General features: G+C 43.6%; 6 protein-coding genes across 6 annotated transcripts; 2 read left to right on the top strand and 4 right to left on the bottom strand.

The window, feature by feature from the left end:
- Nucleotides 1-968: 968 nt before the first annotated feature.
- Nucleotides 969-2,270, bottom strand: Bfra_010170 (putative zinc finger dna-binding protein; the record flags this gene model as incomplete). The annotated part of the gene is made up of 2 exons (XM_037340503.1): nt 969-1,860; nt 1,927-2,270. The coding sequence occupies 2 exons, from the start codon at nt 2,268-2,270 to the stop codon at nt 969-971; spliced, it is 1,236 nt and encodes a 411-aa protein (XP_037188971.1).
- Nucleotides 2,271-2,796: 526 nt separating this feature from the next.
- Nucleotides 2,797-4,797, bottom strand: Bfra_010169 (putative tubulin-specific chaperone e protein; the record flags this gene model as incomplete). The annotated part of the gene is made up of 4 exons (XM_037340502.1): nt 2,797-3,341; nt 3,365-4,101; nt 4,151-4,577; nt 4,632-4,797. 4 exons carry the CDS (start codon nt 4,795-4,797, stop codon nt 2,797-2,799), a joined length of 1,875 nt encoding a protein of 624 aa, XP_037188970.1.
- A 323-nt stretch (nt 4,798-5,120) lies between these two features.
- Nucleotides 5,121-5,840, top strand: Bfra_010168 (putative splicing factor 3a subunit 2 protein; the record flags this gene model as incomplete). The annotated part of the gene is made up of 1 exon (XM_037340501.1): nt 5,121-5,840. One exon carries the CDS (start codon nt 5,121-5,123, stop codon nt 5,838-5,840), a length of 720 nt encoding a protein of 239 aa, XP_037188969.1.
- Nucleotides 5,841-6,378: 538 nt separating this feature from the next.
- Bfra_010167 (putative serine threonine-protein kinase cot-1 protein) lies at nt 6,379-8,581 on the bottom strand (the record flags this gene model as incomplete). Its single annotated transcript, XM_037340500.1, has 4 exons — nt 6,379-6,688; nt 6,747-7,223; nt 7,299-7,799; nt 7,860-8,581. The coding sequence occupies 4 exons, from the start codon at nt 8,579-8,581 to the stop codon at nt 6,379-6,381; spliced, it is 2,010 nt and encodes a 669-aa protein (XP_037188968.1).
- A 1,729-nt stretch (nt 8,582-10,310) lies between these two features.
- On the bottom strand, nt 10,311-11,130 carry Bfra_010166 (uncharacterized protein; the record flags this gene model as incomplete). The annotated part of the gene is made up of 3 exons (XM_037340499.1): nt 10,311-10,689; nt 10,739-10,904; nt 10,956-11,130. The coding sequence occupies 3 exons, from the start codon at nt 11,128-11,130 to the stop codon at nt 10,311-10,313; spliced, it is 720 nt and encodes a 239-aa protein (XP_037188967.1).
- A 545-nt stretch (nt 11,131-11,675) lies between these two features.
- On the top strand, nt 11,676-16,332 carry Bfra_010165 (putative autophagy-related protein 11 protein; the record flags this gene model as incomplete). The annotated part of the gene is made up of 4 exons (XM_037340498.1): nt 11,676-11,743; nt 11,797-11,908; nt 11,958-15,878; nt 16,087-16,332. 4 exons carry the CDS (start codon nt 11,676-11,678, stop codon nt 16,330-16,332), a joined length of 4,347 nt encoding a protein of 1,448 aa, XP_037188966.1.
- Nucleotides 16,333-17,064: the final 732 nt, after the last annotated feature.

The following is a 17,064-nucleotide window of genomic DNA, read 5'->3' as shown; positions in this document are numbered from 1 at the left end:
ATGGGCTTCGTTTTGACAAGTGTCATCTTATTTGGTGTCAGTAGGTAGTATATGCTAGTTTATTAATATGATATAGATGAAGATTTAGTTTACTCTAGACCTGGTTAATGTTAGTGGTTTAGTTAGCCCTGGACAGCTCTAAAGATCTGCAACAAAAAAGATGTGATATGGTTAATTGTAGTCGTACGGGATGGTTCCATTGTAGATTTAATGTTGTTTATTGTTCACCTGATGCTGGGAGCTGATTGCTAAGAGTAGTGGGCAAAATTTCTAGATGTGCAACAGAGGGGTTGAGTATAGGTGGTCGTAAGTCTTACGGCTGAAGATTGAGGGTGCGTTATGGAGGGAAATGAGCACAGCTGAGCTTGCCTCTGAATATAGAGTTCTGTTGCAGACTTCACTTCTCCTTTCTAAGGCTGTGCTACCTAGTGTTTTCTTGCGAAGTATTGTTGATCAAAGTAAGAAGTTGCGAAATGAAAGTAACAATGAAAATGCAAACTAACGACGATATTTCCAAATACAGTGGATTAATCTTCATGAGGAAGATGCTGTATAATTCCTTGATCTTTCCCGAACTTCACCCTACAAGAATTTATACACCTTGGTTAGATCATATGAAAGATGAAATTACCTTGGCTTGCAATCGATGCCGAGCAGTTGGTATTAATTTGCAACTGCATCTTCCACTGGTCTCTCCTCCTGCTTCAAATACCAACAAGCTGACAACGATGTAGTGAATTTCACAGAAGAAGGGTAAGCAAGAATAAGAAAAAAAACTTCGCACTGGGTAGTCTAAAAGTGTAATTTAAAGCAAGAGGCGTAAATCTCCAATTACCAACAAACTACAGAGCTTGTTTCACTTAGAATTACAAAACCAAATATTATTCTCCAAAATGAAATAGACTAGACATCATAATACCATCCAAAACATATCTCTAAAGTTTTTCCCGTTTTTCAAACAGAATCTGTCAAACATCAACCAACTTCTCCTTCTCTCCACCAGATCCCTTACTCTTCTCCACTTGCTCAACCAACTTCTTATTCCCTCCCCCCTTGTTTCCCTCATCATCACTGTCCTCTTCACTATCATCTTCCCATTTTCTCGTCCCATCCAAATCTCCCCTATCGATCCTATTCGAAGCCTCCCTCTCCCTCGCTTTTTCTATTCTCATTCTTTCCCTCTCCTTTTTCGCTTCCGCTTTTCTGACATCTAGTTTTTCAACTCTTTCCCTCTCCCTCTCTTTAAGCTTCTCTTTTTCCTTTTCTCTGACTCTCTTCTCTTCTCTAAATTTCACATCCATCCTCTTCTCGTCCCTACCCTTTCCCGCAACAACCTTACCCCTAAGCAGCTTCTCCATCTCCCTCAATCTCTCAAGGACCCTCTCCCCCTCCAAAACTCCAATGCCAGATCCCCTCTCCACTTCTCTCCCAACCCTACTACTCCGTCTCTCCCTCTCCTTCCTCTCCATCCCACCCCCCACATCCAAATCTCTCAATCTCTCCACCCCCCTCCCATACCCAGGAAAAAATCCCAAATTCTCCGCCTTGAACCAATTCGGCCAATCACTCAACCCAATCAGCCGAAGTTCAAATCTCGTTCTAGGCATCTCATGTTTATACCGACAGTTTTCTGCCCACTTGCATCTTCTATTATGTGTACACCAATGTCTACATGTTTGCTGCTGACCTTGTTGCTGTGTTTCTAGTGTCGATGTGGCATTGCGCGAAGGGGCGTGAATTGATGTTAACAGACCCGGTGGAGAGTGCAATTTTGCGGATAGATTTTTGGTATTTGTAGCTGTGGTCAACGTGGAGGATCGGATGGGTAGCACAAGAGGACTAGAAACTGCAGTATCGGATCTATTTCGCCAAATTAGCACACAATCGCCACAACCCTTCCCCCCCCCCTCAACAACAAACACATACCCGCTACTTCCCACCACTCCATCTTCATCGTCACATTCATCCCCCTCTTCATCCCCTTCCAATCCAACCAACCCGTAAAAACCCCCACCACCTGGAGCACCCGGTTGTGCTCCTTCCTGCAACCCCAAATTCAACATTCCACCTGTCTCCACCAAATCCAGATTCCTCGGTACCCCTATTAAATCCACACCTGGGGGTAGTTCATCAACCGCCACTAGCGGTACGACTTGTCCCGTCTTGCGGACTATGAAGTAGCCTGGTCGAGGACCTTGGGTCGAAACCGACAGATCTTGAACTGTGCGGTCCCGAGCCGGAGCTTCTCTTTTGTTGGTTTTAGTAGACATGTTAGTCTACCTGCGACCGGTTGTGGTAGTTTATGTAAAGAGTGTTCGTCTGATTAATGTATCATGTATGATCTATGGTGGGTAGCACGGAGAAGAAAGGTTGAAGGGGTATGAGGGATGGATATATAATGTCGATGAACAGCTTCAAATCAGGCAATTGACTCTCACACCTCAGCATCTATGAGCGATTGCTCTCGTTTGCCCTGTGATGTATGTTTTGTACTACACAATCAACTGTAGAAAACACGGGACCCGGAAACTCTCTTCTTGTGTATGCCGTTCACACAAACTTTGTTCGATAGAAACGTCCAAATTCTCTTCGCTTGTACCAGCACACATATATACACTTACGCTAATAAACAACATAAGAATTTGCACGTGAAAATTGTGAATTGGATTGTCAATGCAATGGTAAAACAACAGTCATTAGCCCTACTGCAGTCTGGTGAGGTTCTCCTCTACATCTATTCTGTGTTGCTCTGTGCCATCGGGTATCAAATGCATGCTAAGATATACTTGTTTCAATTCACTCTTCCCTGCCAGGGAATTTTCTGGAATCTTTGAATTCCACTCTAACCCTAGCCTCCATACCATCTACACAAAGACCAACATCTTTCGTTGTATCCTCCAACTCCACTTCTCTTTTCATGAATCTGCCTGCCTTCGTTTCCTCTACTTGCCCATGCGTTTGCAAAACAGCTTTGTCAATTGCGATGCTAGAATCTTCTCTCTTGGATTGCTTTTGATTCAAATCAGACAAGCCAACTGGAGCCAAAGCTTCTCTGGCATCGTCTACAGCGTTATCGTCATCATACTCGTCAATATCCTCATATCCTGCTACGGGATCCCATTCTCCCGTTTCCCAAATAAATTTCAAACTCAATGGTCTACGATTCAGCAACCTCCCGACAATCCCCTTGACTCGATAGATGCTGAATGCTTTAGGAATCTCTTTCACTAGTCTGATTTCCTTTTGATCAATCTCAGGGTTTGCAGGAACGTAAAATGTAAATTTGATCAAACGTGCTTCTAAAAATGCAGGATTGATCTCTGCCTTTTCTCTCCTCACCACTGCTGGGGGCCATGAAGGTCACACAACTCCTTGTATCGTTTGTGTTTAGAGAGAACTGTAGATTCCTGCTCTGAGTCCACAGCTCCAAGTTCCTTGCCTATCTCAGAAAGGTAGAACAATTCTGCGTTATTTCGATCTTGGGGGGTAATGCCACTAAAGTTTAATTTTTGAAGGTTCCCAAGACGTGCTAATGTTAACATGAATTCCTCGTTGAGACTTCCCATTGTCGATTCGGCGCTTGTTTCCGGATATATTAGGTTTTTGGATATTCGTAAAGACGTCATGCCAGGGAAAATATGGACGAGTTCATCTACGAAATCCCAACTGTTGATTTTGTTGGAAGATAAATCGATATATGACAACTTATTATTGAAGACTAAGGGGGCGAAAGACTTCACGGCGCCTGGCCCTGTCATCGTTCTCGTTGTATGTATTTTATTTCCTTTCAGAAGTAGAGATTCGAGGGATGTGAGTTGAGTCAATACCTCCAAATCCGCCAGCGATGTGAAGTCATTATACTCAAGGGTCAGAGAGGCCAGAGAATGACTTGTGATGGGTGAACTCAATCTTTTAAAGCCATTTGAGGATGCCGTCAGAGATACCGTGGAAGTGAATCTTTGCAGGAGTATGCAAAGCTCATTCCAATCAAGTAATGTTGAATCTACCTCCAGAGCCTTGATCTTGTTGAAAACTTTCTCACTGGACACTGACACGATTGAATTTAACATTCTGCTTGTATCAAGCTCTAGTCGGTTTCCACTAAAATAATAATATTAGTCAAGCCCAACTAAATATTAGAAGTGCTTACTTTAGTCTTAGAGTCTTCAAATTCTTCAACTGCGAACAGATGTTTTCTATCTCATCTAAAGATACAAACAGATTTCTGCTTAAATCAAGTTCAACAATACTTGGGCATGCTTCTCCGACTGTAAGATCAGTCGCTGTTCCAGCCACCACTTGTGTAGCGGAGGCATCGTGAAGTCTAGTATGAGCCCTATTGATGCGCTGACCATCAACCAGAACAATTTTGAGTTCATGTACCTGAGCCTGTTGCTCTGCAATTTTGTCGAATCCTATCTCTTCTGCTACCTTTCCCGATATAACAATCTGCTTGTCCGGGTTCAGGCCATCTCCAGAAGCGTATTTATGAAATACCGCTTCGACAAAGCTTTGCTCGGGATCTGGTTTTCTGGTGGGACGTATGAAACTTGCTGGAGTCGGTGCATTACTCAAACCTATGTATGTATTAGGAGCTAATCCTAAAGATATCTCTCATGACAGCAACTGACATTTGAAGTACCCTTTCCCATCATTCTTACCCCGCGAAGGGTCGTCCCATTCAACCCCAAGCCATTCCTTCTCTGTATCCTTGACCTCTCCAATATATCGAATTGTACATAATTGTCCTTGGAACGATACCCGCTGACCTACACGATAGTTGTGGTTTTGTGACATTGTAAAAGAGGTTCATTCATGGATTGTGCTCGTTTTGGAAATAAAGCTGCAGCCTTGCAAAGAGAGGCTGAATCACAGCCGAACTTTTTTTCGCGATATCAACATTCACTTTCCCATTGCATCACCTTTACAACGCTTTTAAGCTTTTTTTCCATCACGGTGAAATTGATTCGATATCAATTTTGAAATTGCGACTACTAGATTGATTCTCTCAAAGATCAAAATCTGAAGTTTGGACACGGTTACTATATAGCTCATCAATCTTCAAGTCCACCAGCCTTGAGTCCTACCTCCACCCTCATCACCTTCATCATCCACCCAAGATGGATTACCAAAACCGCGCCGGTAGTAAATTCGGTGGTGGTGGTGTCGCTTCCACCAGTGCAACCAATGCCGATCGTCGTGAGCGTCTCCGCAAACTCGCTCTCGAGACTATCGATCTAGACAAAGACCCCTACTTCTTCAAGAACCACGTCGGCTCCTTCGAATGTCGACTTTGTCTTACCGTGCATCAAAATGATGGTTCCTATCTCGCGCATACCCAAGGTCGCAAGCATCAAACCAATCTCGCACGACGTGCTGCACGCGAGGAAAAGGAAGGCCGGTCTGGGATCGATCCTATTACCGGTTTACCTGTCGGAATGGTGGGAGCGCAAGTCAGTGTTCGCAAGAATATGGTGAAGATTGGAAGGCCTGGGTATAAGATTACGAAGACGCGGGATCCGGTTACAAGACAGCAGGGATTGTTATTTCAGTTGCAGTATCCCGAAATAGTGTCGGATGTGCAACCGCGGGTCCGATTCATGAGTGCTTTCGAGCAGAAGGTGGAGGATCCTGATAAGGATTTTCAGTATATGTTGGTAGCGGCGGAACCTTATGAGACGTGCGGGTTCAAGTTGCAGGCAAGAGAGATTGACCGCTCAAATGAAAGGTATTGGACTTGGTGGGATTCGGATTTGAAAGAATTTTGGGTCCAGATCATGTTCAAAACGGAGAGAGAGGAGAGATATAGTGGCGTGCCGGGCTTAGCTCCAGTCAGATAAAATGAGAGGGCATTATTGCATGGAGTTCGTGGGAGTTAGTAATGGCTAAATTGTACTATAATATGAGATCACAGGAACATCACCAGGGACGGTGTAATCAAGTAGTTGATATTATTTCATTTTTGATTGAAAGTGTAGATGTTTCCCAAGGTATACCCGGGTACATCAATTTTAACCTAATGTTTCCCACTATGATCACATTTAAAAAGTTCTTCCCAACCTTAAAACCCACCCCTATACCGGAAGTCTAGAACTAGGCTGTTTCGCTCATGTGTGCATCCAGTCGAAATAAAATCAGGAAAAAAGAAACAGACCGCTAGATGTCAGACGTCTAATTGTAATCTTGCAGAACATGCAATCAATGGTATCTGGCTAGATTGACTTTTAAAAGGCCATGTAATGACAACTAGGAAATAGAAATACTTCACTCCAGGTGAAAACTTGGTAGAATAACAGATATTCATGGTTTGACCTATGTGGTAGCTGAACAGCTCCATGGCGTACCCGCTCAATCGAATAGTGGAGAGATGTACCGCAATTATCTGTAGTTGGACTCGAATCTCTTGAATGTGTAACCAATGAATGGCAAACTCATCTCTGGTACTTCCTCTCGAGGAGCACCACTATGGGCAGCTGCAGCTTGAGCTTGCTTGAGATGGGTTGCGTTATCAGTTTGATCAATCTCGTCAGTTGGGAAGTATGTGGTATCAACATTGGAAGCCAGCTTGGGCTCGAATGGAGCGCGAATACGACGCAAAGTATCGAACTCAACACCACGGAAAAATTTATGGCTCTTGATTTCGTCTGCTGATACTCGTCCGAGTCGATTCTCTGAATTACAAACAAGACTAGTGCACACAAGGTTAGATTATTAACTCAAGAGAGAACAGTTAAGAGTGTTCATACCTTCGAATGAGATTTTCGGCTTCGGGTCCAAGTTGAACATCCTCAGGGAAGTAGAGATTCGTACGCCAGGCGACAATCTTTCGATATGTGTCATGGGCATCTTCGGCACAGAAAGGAGGCCATCCGACTTGACATTCGAACATGATCGTACCAAGACTCCACCAATCGCAATCATATGAATAACCATGTCCACTGAAAATTTCTGGAGCGATGTAATCAGGTGTACCCACAGTCGAGTAAGCCATGACTCTTCGAGACTTTCTCCAGTCATTGATAACGCTTCGGTTACTAACTGTGAGGTTGATTTCGTCGAGATTGACTGATTGTCTGTTGTTTCTCGGCTTACTAGACTTTCCTTGCAGTAATTGTTGATAATAAGAATTGTCATGTAGTTTATGGAAACCAGTGGATAGACCAAAATCAGTAAGTTTAACATGTCCACCTCGGTCAAGCAAAATGTTGTCGGGTTTGATATCACTATCTCAATTAGTATATGAAACTGAAAAAATAAAAGGGGTCGAAGCGATCCCCTCCTATCTTCAATCAACTTACCGATGAATGAAACCAAGCTTGTGTACAGCTTCAATAGCCAACACAATTTCCGCAATATAGAATCTTGTGATATCTTCAGAAAAGATCTCATATTTGATAAGCATCGTCATAAGATCTCCTCCCGGCAAAAACTCCATCAACATATAAAGGAAATCTTGATCCTGAAAGGTTGTAAAGAGCTTGACAACCCAAGGACTGTCTGATTCGGCCAAGATATCTCTTTCAGCACGAACATGTGCTAATTGATCCTTCTTGAACATCTCAGTTTTAATCAAAGATTTCATAGCATAAACTTTGCCATCTTGCTTCTTTTGCACCAACTTGACCTCTCCGAAGGCTCCTTTACCAATGATCTTCAGTGTGTTATAATTATCAGGTCTGTCCCTGGTTCGTAAAAATCGTAGATATTTGCCCTCTTGTTTGCCTGCATTCGACCATGTTTGTTCTCGGCGCGATTGGGATTGGTTGGGATCAGAGAGACGTTGCTCCATTTCGCTTTGTCTATTGTAAAGACGATTGTTTAGCACAAGTATTAGCATTCATTCTTCTGGAATATCTCACCTAACATTTCGATCTCTGGCCCTCTTGACACTATCTTTGAAAAAGTCTGCAGCTAATTGCGAACATTTCTTTTGATTGTTTTGTGTCAAATTGCCGTATCGATCAGGGTTTCTCTCTGGAGCTGCCTGAAATTCTGGACGAACTTGTTGTGAAGCTTGAGTCGGCATAGGATTCAAGTAGTTTGAGTAACCTTGCTGCTGGCCTGGTGCTCCAGCAGTTCTTGGTCTTTGGCCTGGCGATGCTTGACCTTGACGATTACCATATGGTGAACCTCTGCCCCCACCTAAGTTTTGATGGGAGAACTGATGAGCCAGACCATTCGTAGCGTCATTTTGTAGATTAACAGATCTTTGCTGGTAGGGCTGCTGCTGCTGCTGCTGCTGTTGTTGTTGGTATCCAGCAGGAGCTTGTTGCTGCGGATAGCCTGAGGAAGGGGGGTATTGGTTATTCATGAAGTATCCTGCGGGGGGCGCGAATCCTTGATTGTATGGTTGCTGTGCGCCTTGTTGAGCCTGCTGTTGCTGCTGTTGTTGTTGTTGTGGTTGCTGAGCTTGACCTTGACCTCCGCCTGGAAATATTGGATTTGGGAAAGTTGATGGGGTCGTCGGGTATGCACGATCGTTTGGCGCGAATCTGTCGTTTCCGAAGTTCAAATGAAGGCGGTTGTTCATCGGATTACCATTGGGATTATTATTACCGGCATTACTGCTGTTGGGATCCATCTTAATTGTATTGGTAATGGACCTAAGGGAGCGATATTGGTGAAACGGAGTAGTGTTGTCTTGATCCTGGAGAACAAGAATTAAAGTGTAAGGAAGTCGCGTTTGCTAGTTGTCGAAAGTTCCGTGCCGCCGCTTGGTGCGTTGTTCTCGATGAATTCACTTTTGCTTTTACCCCCTCTCTTGTGATTTACTCTTTGATATGGATAATAGACGAAAGCCGAGATGTTTGTTCACTGGTTCTCACCGATTTGCCAAAAGAATTGAATTGAGAAAAGTTTGGTTGTGTGTCCAACAAATACAGATACAGTACAAACAAGTTTTCTACGTTTATAAAGGGGGGCAAGTATTCAGGCTTTTCCGCACTGCTGATTTCTTGCTTCTTCCTTTTCCCTGGCTTAATTAAAGGGATGAAATTCGTTTGGCTCTGGCTTTGCCTCTGTAACATGTAACTTTTCGTAGCGAAGCTTGGTGCTAGCGTTTTGGATCCAAAATCAATGCTTAATAGTTCTCCTATTGGTTACTCTGATCAATGCTTGCTTGAAAAAGGAAACCCTAGGTACTCGTCAGGGGGCAAAAGAGGTGGACAAATATATTACAATTTGTCTCCCATTTATTAACTATTATATCATACCGTCATTCGTACTACGCTTTCGCTTTGCAGGCCGAACTGAAGTGAAGCTTGTACATCGGAGAAATGAATCTGAAATCCATTCTCTACCCGTATTGGTGGTAACCTCGATCTTCTGTATAAGGTGTCTCGGGTGCATCAAGGAGCAGAGCGATGATCAAGCTCGTACAACTGACTACTCATACATATCTCGAGAGATATTGGATGATGAACCTGATAGCTGCTATTTTGAGAAGAAGGGCTTTCTATAGGATAATTCTAGGCATTCCATGCGTTCTATGCACCCCTTAGATGTAAGTCTCAACAGTGGGAGGTGTGTGCCATGCATATCCCCTGGAAGGTCTAGAAGCCGAACTCCTCTTCCACATTAACATGTCTAGGGATGCTACACAACCTTTCGAATAGCATGTGTATATGGGCCTTGTACAAGAGGTACAAGAGGTACACATCTACACATCACATTGACCTCTACACACTTTGGGCGCGTCACGCAGCTATCTACGGCACTAGGCAAATCACACGCGATATTTCAAGTGTCCTTTGAGTCGAGGTAAGGTTCTCTAATTCTATCGCTTATTGGTCGTTAAATTTGACCACAAGTTAGTTTGGCATACAGCACCTATCTACCTAGGTAGACACTTTGGATGGTTTAGAATTCACTTGTCACGAATTAAGGAGCTTTAGGTTTTAACCCACAGTCCCCGTCGATATCCTACCTAGTGCATGCTTATCTTGAAGGAACAGGGGTCCATTCTCACATGCTTTGAGCCTCAATTTACTACCTGTACGAACGATAACAAAACGTCAAAATATAGGTACGGAGTTTATTTATGCTACGAGCTTTACACGGGTAGACAGAATTCACTGTAGTAAAATTTTACCCTGCAAGCTTTTATGAACGAATCCCACATGGAAAGTTTAGATGATCGATTAATCTTCTGGAACGCGCGTAGAAGCTATTGACACTAAACTACCTTTCTGATAGCTGGGAACAAAAATTCGCCCTCTAGAACGAGAATTTGCTACCATTGGGGTTCAGATTCATAATGGTGGCATCCCGTCGTGATCGATACTAGATAACAATTTCTAAGCAATACCTCATCATTGATCCCCATCATCATCATCAAGGACAATTTCCAATAACTTAGGGTCTCTTGCCCAATCAACACCACTACCTACTATCACAGCACTAGCAGTATTCTTCATGATCCTCCATCTCTGTCTGCTATTCTTCATCGCTCCTTCCAATTCATCCAACTGTGCACGAATATCCGGATCTTGTATGTTTTCCTTCCCCTGACTATTCGCCTCTTCTGCTAGAGCCAACATTTCTGTAGCCAATTCGACGTTCTTCCTCCCCGTGATAATGTTCTCATTGGACTCTCTCATCAACTCTTCTCTTGATGATTGGATTTTGCTAGATATCTGAGCCAGATTTTTAGACATAGCATCACGTTTTTCGATGAGTGGTAGGAGGTCCCTACTCTTGTGTCAAGAATGCAAAAAAGGGTTTGAAGGAAGTATCTTACTGTTCTATGACTGAAGCATTACTACCAGCATGAACTGCCTTCAATATGGGATTTGCAATAATCACATTCTCAATGATTTCCGACCGCAGTGAATAATTGGCTTTTGACTCAAGAAGGTCTTTCTCTGCCTTTTGGATAACTTCATCGGTGACTTCTTCTTCTTGCTCTAAAAATTGTCAGGACACGTGCTTTCAAAGTTATGTATATAGAGATGAACCTTCTGAAGATATAACACCTTGAGCTTTCAAGAGAGCGATTTCGACTTGTAGTTCTTCCAATTTATCGTACACTTCCAGGATGCGTTTCTCTTGCTCGCTCAAAGGAGGCATGTAGTTGGCTGGTCCGGTCATTTCAACTCCATCCATACTTTCCGCATTTTCTTGATGCGACATCTTGATTTGTAAATCTGCCTACGAGTCATAAGCTACAAAGAAATCCAAAAGTCCACAATCTGTTGTTCGTGGAGAACGCGTCTCTCATCATGCCATGAAAACCCCATACTCAGGTATCTTCAGATTGAGATTGGTTCAGCGAAGGTCAGCCACATTTAGTGTGGCACACCGTGTACCAGATAAGGTTAAACCGCGAAAGCACATACTTTTGAAAATGCCATGTGAAATGGATCGATCAATCAATATATTAAGATAAATGCAATGGTATCATATCTCTCTACCTATCTCAAACTCGAATTCCTTTCAAATCTTTGAAAAACATTATTGTATGCTGGAGGTGTTTTCAGGCATTCATTAGCTTTGAGTGATAGGAGTGTGGCTTGCCGAGATAAGGCGGCCGACCCTGAAGCTTAAGCTAAGTTACGGCGGTCTCGAATTAGCCTTGTGATCTTCACATCTTCAACATGCGACAAGACATCTTCTACATCCCATAAGAGGAAAACTAAGTTGGAAACTCGCTGTAACTGTGAAATGCATACAAGATTATGGAACTTCACGTATACATTGCCCATACGGGCCAACATCTTCAGGTAGACCCTGGATCCTTTACCTCGTAAGTCTGCGACGTCATGTCTACCCAGATCATAAATGCTGATAGCACTCAAGTTTGGACGATTTTAAGTTATGGGTGGCCAAGTATACACCCATTGCCGCCAGCGATCACATATCTCTTACCGCAGCAGCCAAAGCAGTGCGATTTCAAGCGCTTTCCTCAGAGGTACCCACGCCGACATTTCCCAACCCTACAATTGCTAATCTTGGTACAGCAAGAAATATTCGTATACGACAGGCGCATCATTCAGCAATCTTCTATAGCATCTGCGAAATCATTGATCTCTGAAATCCCCTTACCGCGCAAATATATTATTTCTCGATCCCCAGATTCGATCACAAACGAGAAGGACCTACAAGCATGGCAAGACTTATTCGTTGAAAGACGGGCATGGGCTGCGAAGGTAGTGGAAGATTGTGCTTTCATGTCTGATCAAGCGCAGCAAAGGTACATTGAAACGGAGGTTATTACTCGGTGTGTGGATACCGCTGTTTTGAACCTGGAGAAGCATGTCAGGGCACTGGACCAAAAGAATGCTGAGGTTCAAAACTACGTCGAAGAAATGCAGAAACTCAATATCGCTGGCGGGGACTGGGAATTATCAATGACTCGATTAAAGTCGCTACCTGCGACTGCAGACGTGATTAAATTTATCACGGGCCGTGACTTGTCGAAGACGAAGCGCCAAATCACCTTAGCGGACTTGGTTGATGCGGAAGAAGTCAAAAGGTCTGGAAAGCTGTTAGGCAAAATTTCGAAAAACCTCGAGCGTAGTAGTGTAGAAGCCGGACAGGAAGTCGACGAGGTCATGCGAAGGATTGACTATTTAATTGAGAAAGTCGAAAAAAGTCCTGCACGAGCGGCTATTCCACAATCACAGGAACCTATTGCTTTACTGGAGGACATTGAGGCAATATTTAGAAAGGTCAATACTGACTGTGAAGCCATTCTTGGCTTTACTAACACACCGAAAAATATTTCACAGGCTTCGAAATCGGCGCTTCTTCACACTGATAAGTTTTTACCTTCGCTAACTAAAAGGGCTCTCGAGATGGAGGAAATTGTGCAGACCGTTACGAAGTTGCGAAATTCCACTGCAATATCATCCTTAGAATTCATGTATGACATCGCCAGCTTAACAACAATGCTTGCAGAAGTCAACAGTCGATTTGCTGCCCTGGAATTGGATGGTGATGGAGTCAACGCCTTGCATTTGATTTCAATGCTCGACATGTTACCGGTTACTTTTGTCTCATTCTTGGCTGAAGCAGTCAGGCGCAGTGAATGGGATGAGAAAGTCAGATCAGATTCCTCGACCTTGGCCAATGAAATGGCGAATTTCCAAGAAGAAGAAACGAGGCGGCGACGAAAGTGGCAGAAGAACATCGGAGCCACTTTGTGGGACGAAAAGCCCGAGACGCAAGTCATGGCTTTGGAAGTTGTCTTGCATGAGGAAGAGGATGATTGGCCTCAAGCTTCTCGACGGGATTTAGAAGATATTTTGGGAATCCTTAAGGCTGAAAACCTGAAATCACCGATGCTTAACGACATCTCGAGAATCATTTCTGATCTCAACAACCCAACGAGACAGCAAAGTAAGAGGGCAAATGCTTTTAAGGCAGGAAGTATTCACGAATCAGCCCTTGGCAAAAGTGCTCTTTTAATGCGTGGGGACGACGAAGCCTTGAAAAGCATGCAAGATGAGAAGTCAAAGCTTGAGAACAAATTGAGAACCGCTGAAAGTCGAATTCGAAGGCTTGAGGATCTATTGCATCGGCAAACACAAGCCAACAGGACTTCAATCGGCAACGTGTTTTCAGTGCCCAATACACCTAGCCCTGATGTTCACAGTGTGACAAACCCCATGCCATCACGCCCGAATGACGACTCTCGTCGGTCTTCGATCTCATCCCGACGCTTTTCTGCGAATCGAGGCGAAGAAGAAGCAGCCTTTCAGCAGAAGCTACTTTCTTTGGAGGCAGAGTTGATTACTGAACGTGAGCGCGCTTCAGGTTTGGAGAAAGAGATTGCTGCCCAAAACACCTCAGCGAACGAGTTGAAATCTCAACTGGAGGAAGTGAATTCCATGAAACACGATCTTTCGGAAAACTTTAAGGCACAGCAACAAGATTTCATTGATGAGCGCAAAGCTTTGAATGATGACATCAAGCGTTACAAGGCAAAACTAGAAGAGTTGGAGGACGAGATGGATAGATATCTCGGCTCCAGAGAGAACGAGAAGTCTGATGTCGATGATCGTGTTCGTCTCTTACAAGATGAACTGGATAAATTACGAAAAGATAGTGCCGCAGAGGCCCAAAAAGCTCAAGGACAGGTTGACTTCTTGAGAAACGATGCAAAATTGCAGAGGGAGACCAATGAGACTTTGGAAAGGCAAATGCAGATTCTTAGAGAAGAGAAAAAGGAACTGTTATCCCGCACAATCCAGGCAGAATCGGCTGCTGAAGATCAGCTGAAGACTCTGCAAGATATCCATCTGCAGCTATCGCCCAAGTTGAGGATGCCACAAGAGTTCACAGCCCTCTCGGGATCGTTGACTAACAAATCGCTGAGCTTGATATCCGAGCTTGAAAATACGAAGCGCGATTACAACCTTGCAAAATCGCAGCGGGATGATGCAGAAACGACGATTTCCGAGCTGAGATCCGAACTTGCGGATTACAAGGAAAAGTTTGCTACCGAAGAGAAGGAATCGCAATCCGTGCGCGAAGAGTTAGCATCCGAGAGAGCCAAGTACTCTGCTCTGGAGGCCGAACTCACTGATGAACGCCTCCAATTAAGCTCCATAAGAACCAAGATGGCAGATGGCGAAACAGGATCTGAGGCTCTACGTAATCGTCTAGAAGAGGAGGAACGCAAAGTCACAGCTCTGTCAGAAGAGCTTGCTGGGCAGCTTTCTCGTATCGGAAGTCTCGAGGAAGAGATAAGATCGCATCAAGACAAGCACCAATTTGCACAAGAAAGAGTCGAGAGACTGAACGACCGATTTGATTCACGCACTTCGCGTGCAAAAGACCTTACACAACGAGTGTATTCTCAAAATGATAAGCTTGTTCGACTACTTGAGCGTTTGAGTTATTCAGTCACCAAAGACAATGGCTCAATGATCATTCAGAAATTACCAAAACCTGATCGTAGCATGATCAACGGGAATGATTCCTCAGATGCTGGAAATAAGCTCAGGCGAAGCATGACAGGTTCGACAACAATGAAAGCCATGGTTGATAGTGGAGACCTTGACCTTTTGTATTGGATGCACAATGACGATCCTGAGACAGAGAGTGAGAAGTATGACGCTTACATCAATTCAATCGGTAGCTTCGATATAGATAACTTTTGTGAGGTCATCGCAAAGCGAGTTAGGGACATGGAATACACAGCTAAGAAGTATTCCAAAGACGCTCGTGCTTACCGGGAGAAGTCTCACAGAGCTCAAAAGGAAGCTCATGAGAAAATTGCTTTCAAGAATTTCAAAGAAGGCGACCTAGCTTTATTTCTACCGACAAGAAATCAATCCACCGGGGCATGGGCAGCCTTCAACGTTGGCGCTCCTCATTACTTCCTTCGAGAACAAGATTCTCACAAGCTCCGCTCTCGCGATTGGTTATTAGCTCGAATCCATAAAATTCAGGACAGGGTAGTCGATCTCTCTAAATCTATCACCGATGGTCGTTCATTCGCAAGCACAGGCGATTCTTTCGATGACGATAACCCATTCGATCTTTCCGATGGTCTTCGTTGGTATCTCATTGATGCCTCAGAGGAGAAACCAGGTGCTCCATCTACACCTGGTCTCGCTAAAAGCACAGTCGCTAGTGCAAATATAGATGCAACAGCTACAATTCGTCGTCCGAAGAAATCATCGAGCACGGGTGCTGAAGGGCTCAATAAAACATTGGCGAAGAGTCTGGATAGTAGGAGGAGCAGTAGCAATTCTAAGAAAGCTATTCAGATTGCTGCGTCGCCGTTGAGGAAAACGGGCTCGACGGCTTCAGTTAGTGGGTTGAGAAATGAGGCGGTTGGTGATGCGGCGGATTCCCCTGTTGTAAAGAGTGGTGATGGGATCACCAATGCAGCTGCTACTTCTGCTACTCCCGAAGCAGTAAACAATGAGGTTCGAAATCCTTTGGATAATCTCTTGGGTCCTTGATCTTCATCTCTATCTTGATCCTGTCGTCTATCTGTCTTGTATCACTTTCAGAGTTCTTTGCGTCAGGAATTGTGAACGTTTGCTCATTGTATTACATATTGTGTTATACTCTTTCTATTTGCAAATCAATGCTTGTAGCAGGACATACGCTGATAGTGCGATGGTGTTCTAGAATGTTCACAATGGTCATGGGCATCCTGCAGCTTTGGGCACAGGCTTTGGAACAATTGGGAACGTAGCTGGGAGTACTCTTGTAAGAGAGTATTCGACGGAACATTCTAGCATGGAAAATGGAGCAATGGATGAAATAAGAGAAGAGCGAAGTGCATCACCAAACATGCTTAGAAGATCAATGATATGGGACTCTTTATGGTCGATTGATCTTAGTCTAGAGAGAGGGAGAGGAGGAGGATTTTAATTATGGAAATGGGAAGAAGGAATTGTATGATACGAATATTGATTGATAAATGGCGAAAATTAATAACATGGCGTCAGATGACATTACGATCGGGATCTGTAATGTGGCAGCGGGAGCATGGTGGATATATACATCAATCGGAGTGAAAGATCAGATCATATCATATAATATGCTGGAGCTAGAATTACTTATGCGGAATGCATCGGTGTGCTGAATGGGATGGGTCTGTATATGGATATGGATGGACTTGGGTAGTTATGTATATTACAGGAAGGGACACTGGGAAATAGGAAGGATTCAGGAAGAAAGTGTTTATAACTCTCGAGTCGTCACTTATAGATAATTTTCTCATTACATCACGTCACATCGCATGACACACATTAGTATATATGCAAACACTTGATTATTTCCCATTCTTCTGATCCCCAACTTCTCAACTTCTCAACTCCAGAATTCCAAATACGTGTTACTTCCTCACTATCTAGAATCAAACAAACAATCAAACAAACAACCAAGCAAACCACTCAATCTTTAAAATAGTAAACTTTTATATTACAATTAACTTGGTAGTAGCTCAAACATAGAATTACCTAGCATCTGCCAATCTAAGTACTAGATGCTAGATGCAACTACTTCTAACTTCTGACTTCCAGGTAACCCATCCCATCATGACAATCTTCCTGTGTCGTGATGAATACTATAGATACATGAGCAAATACAATGGTATGTTTT

The sequence above is a fragment of the Botrytis fragariae genome (assembly GCF_013461495.1).
Source record: "Botrytis fragariae strain BVB16 chromosome Unknown tig00000186, whole genome shotgun sequence".
Lineage (NCBI taxonomy): Eukaryota > Fungi > Ascomycota > Leotiomycetes > Helotiales > Sclerotiniaceae > Botrytis > Botrytis fragariae.
Note: the sequence above shows the minus strand (reverse complement) of the source record. Positions and strands in the feature narration are given on the sequence as shown.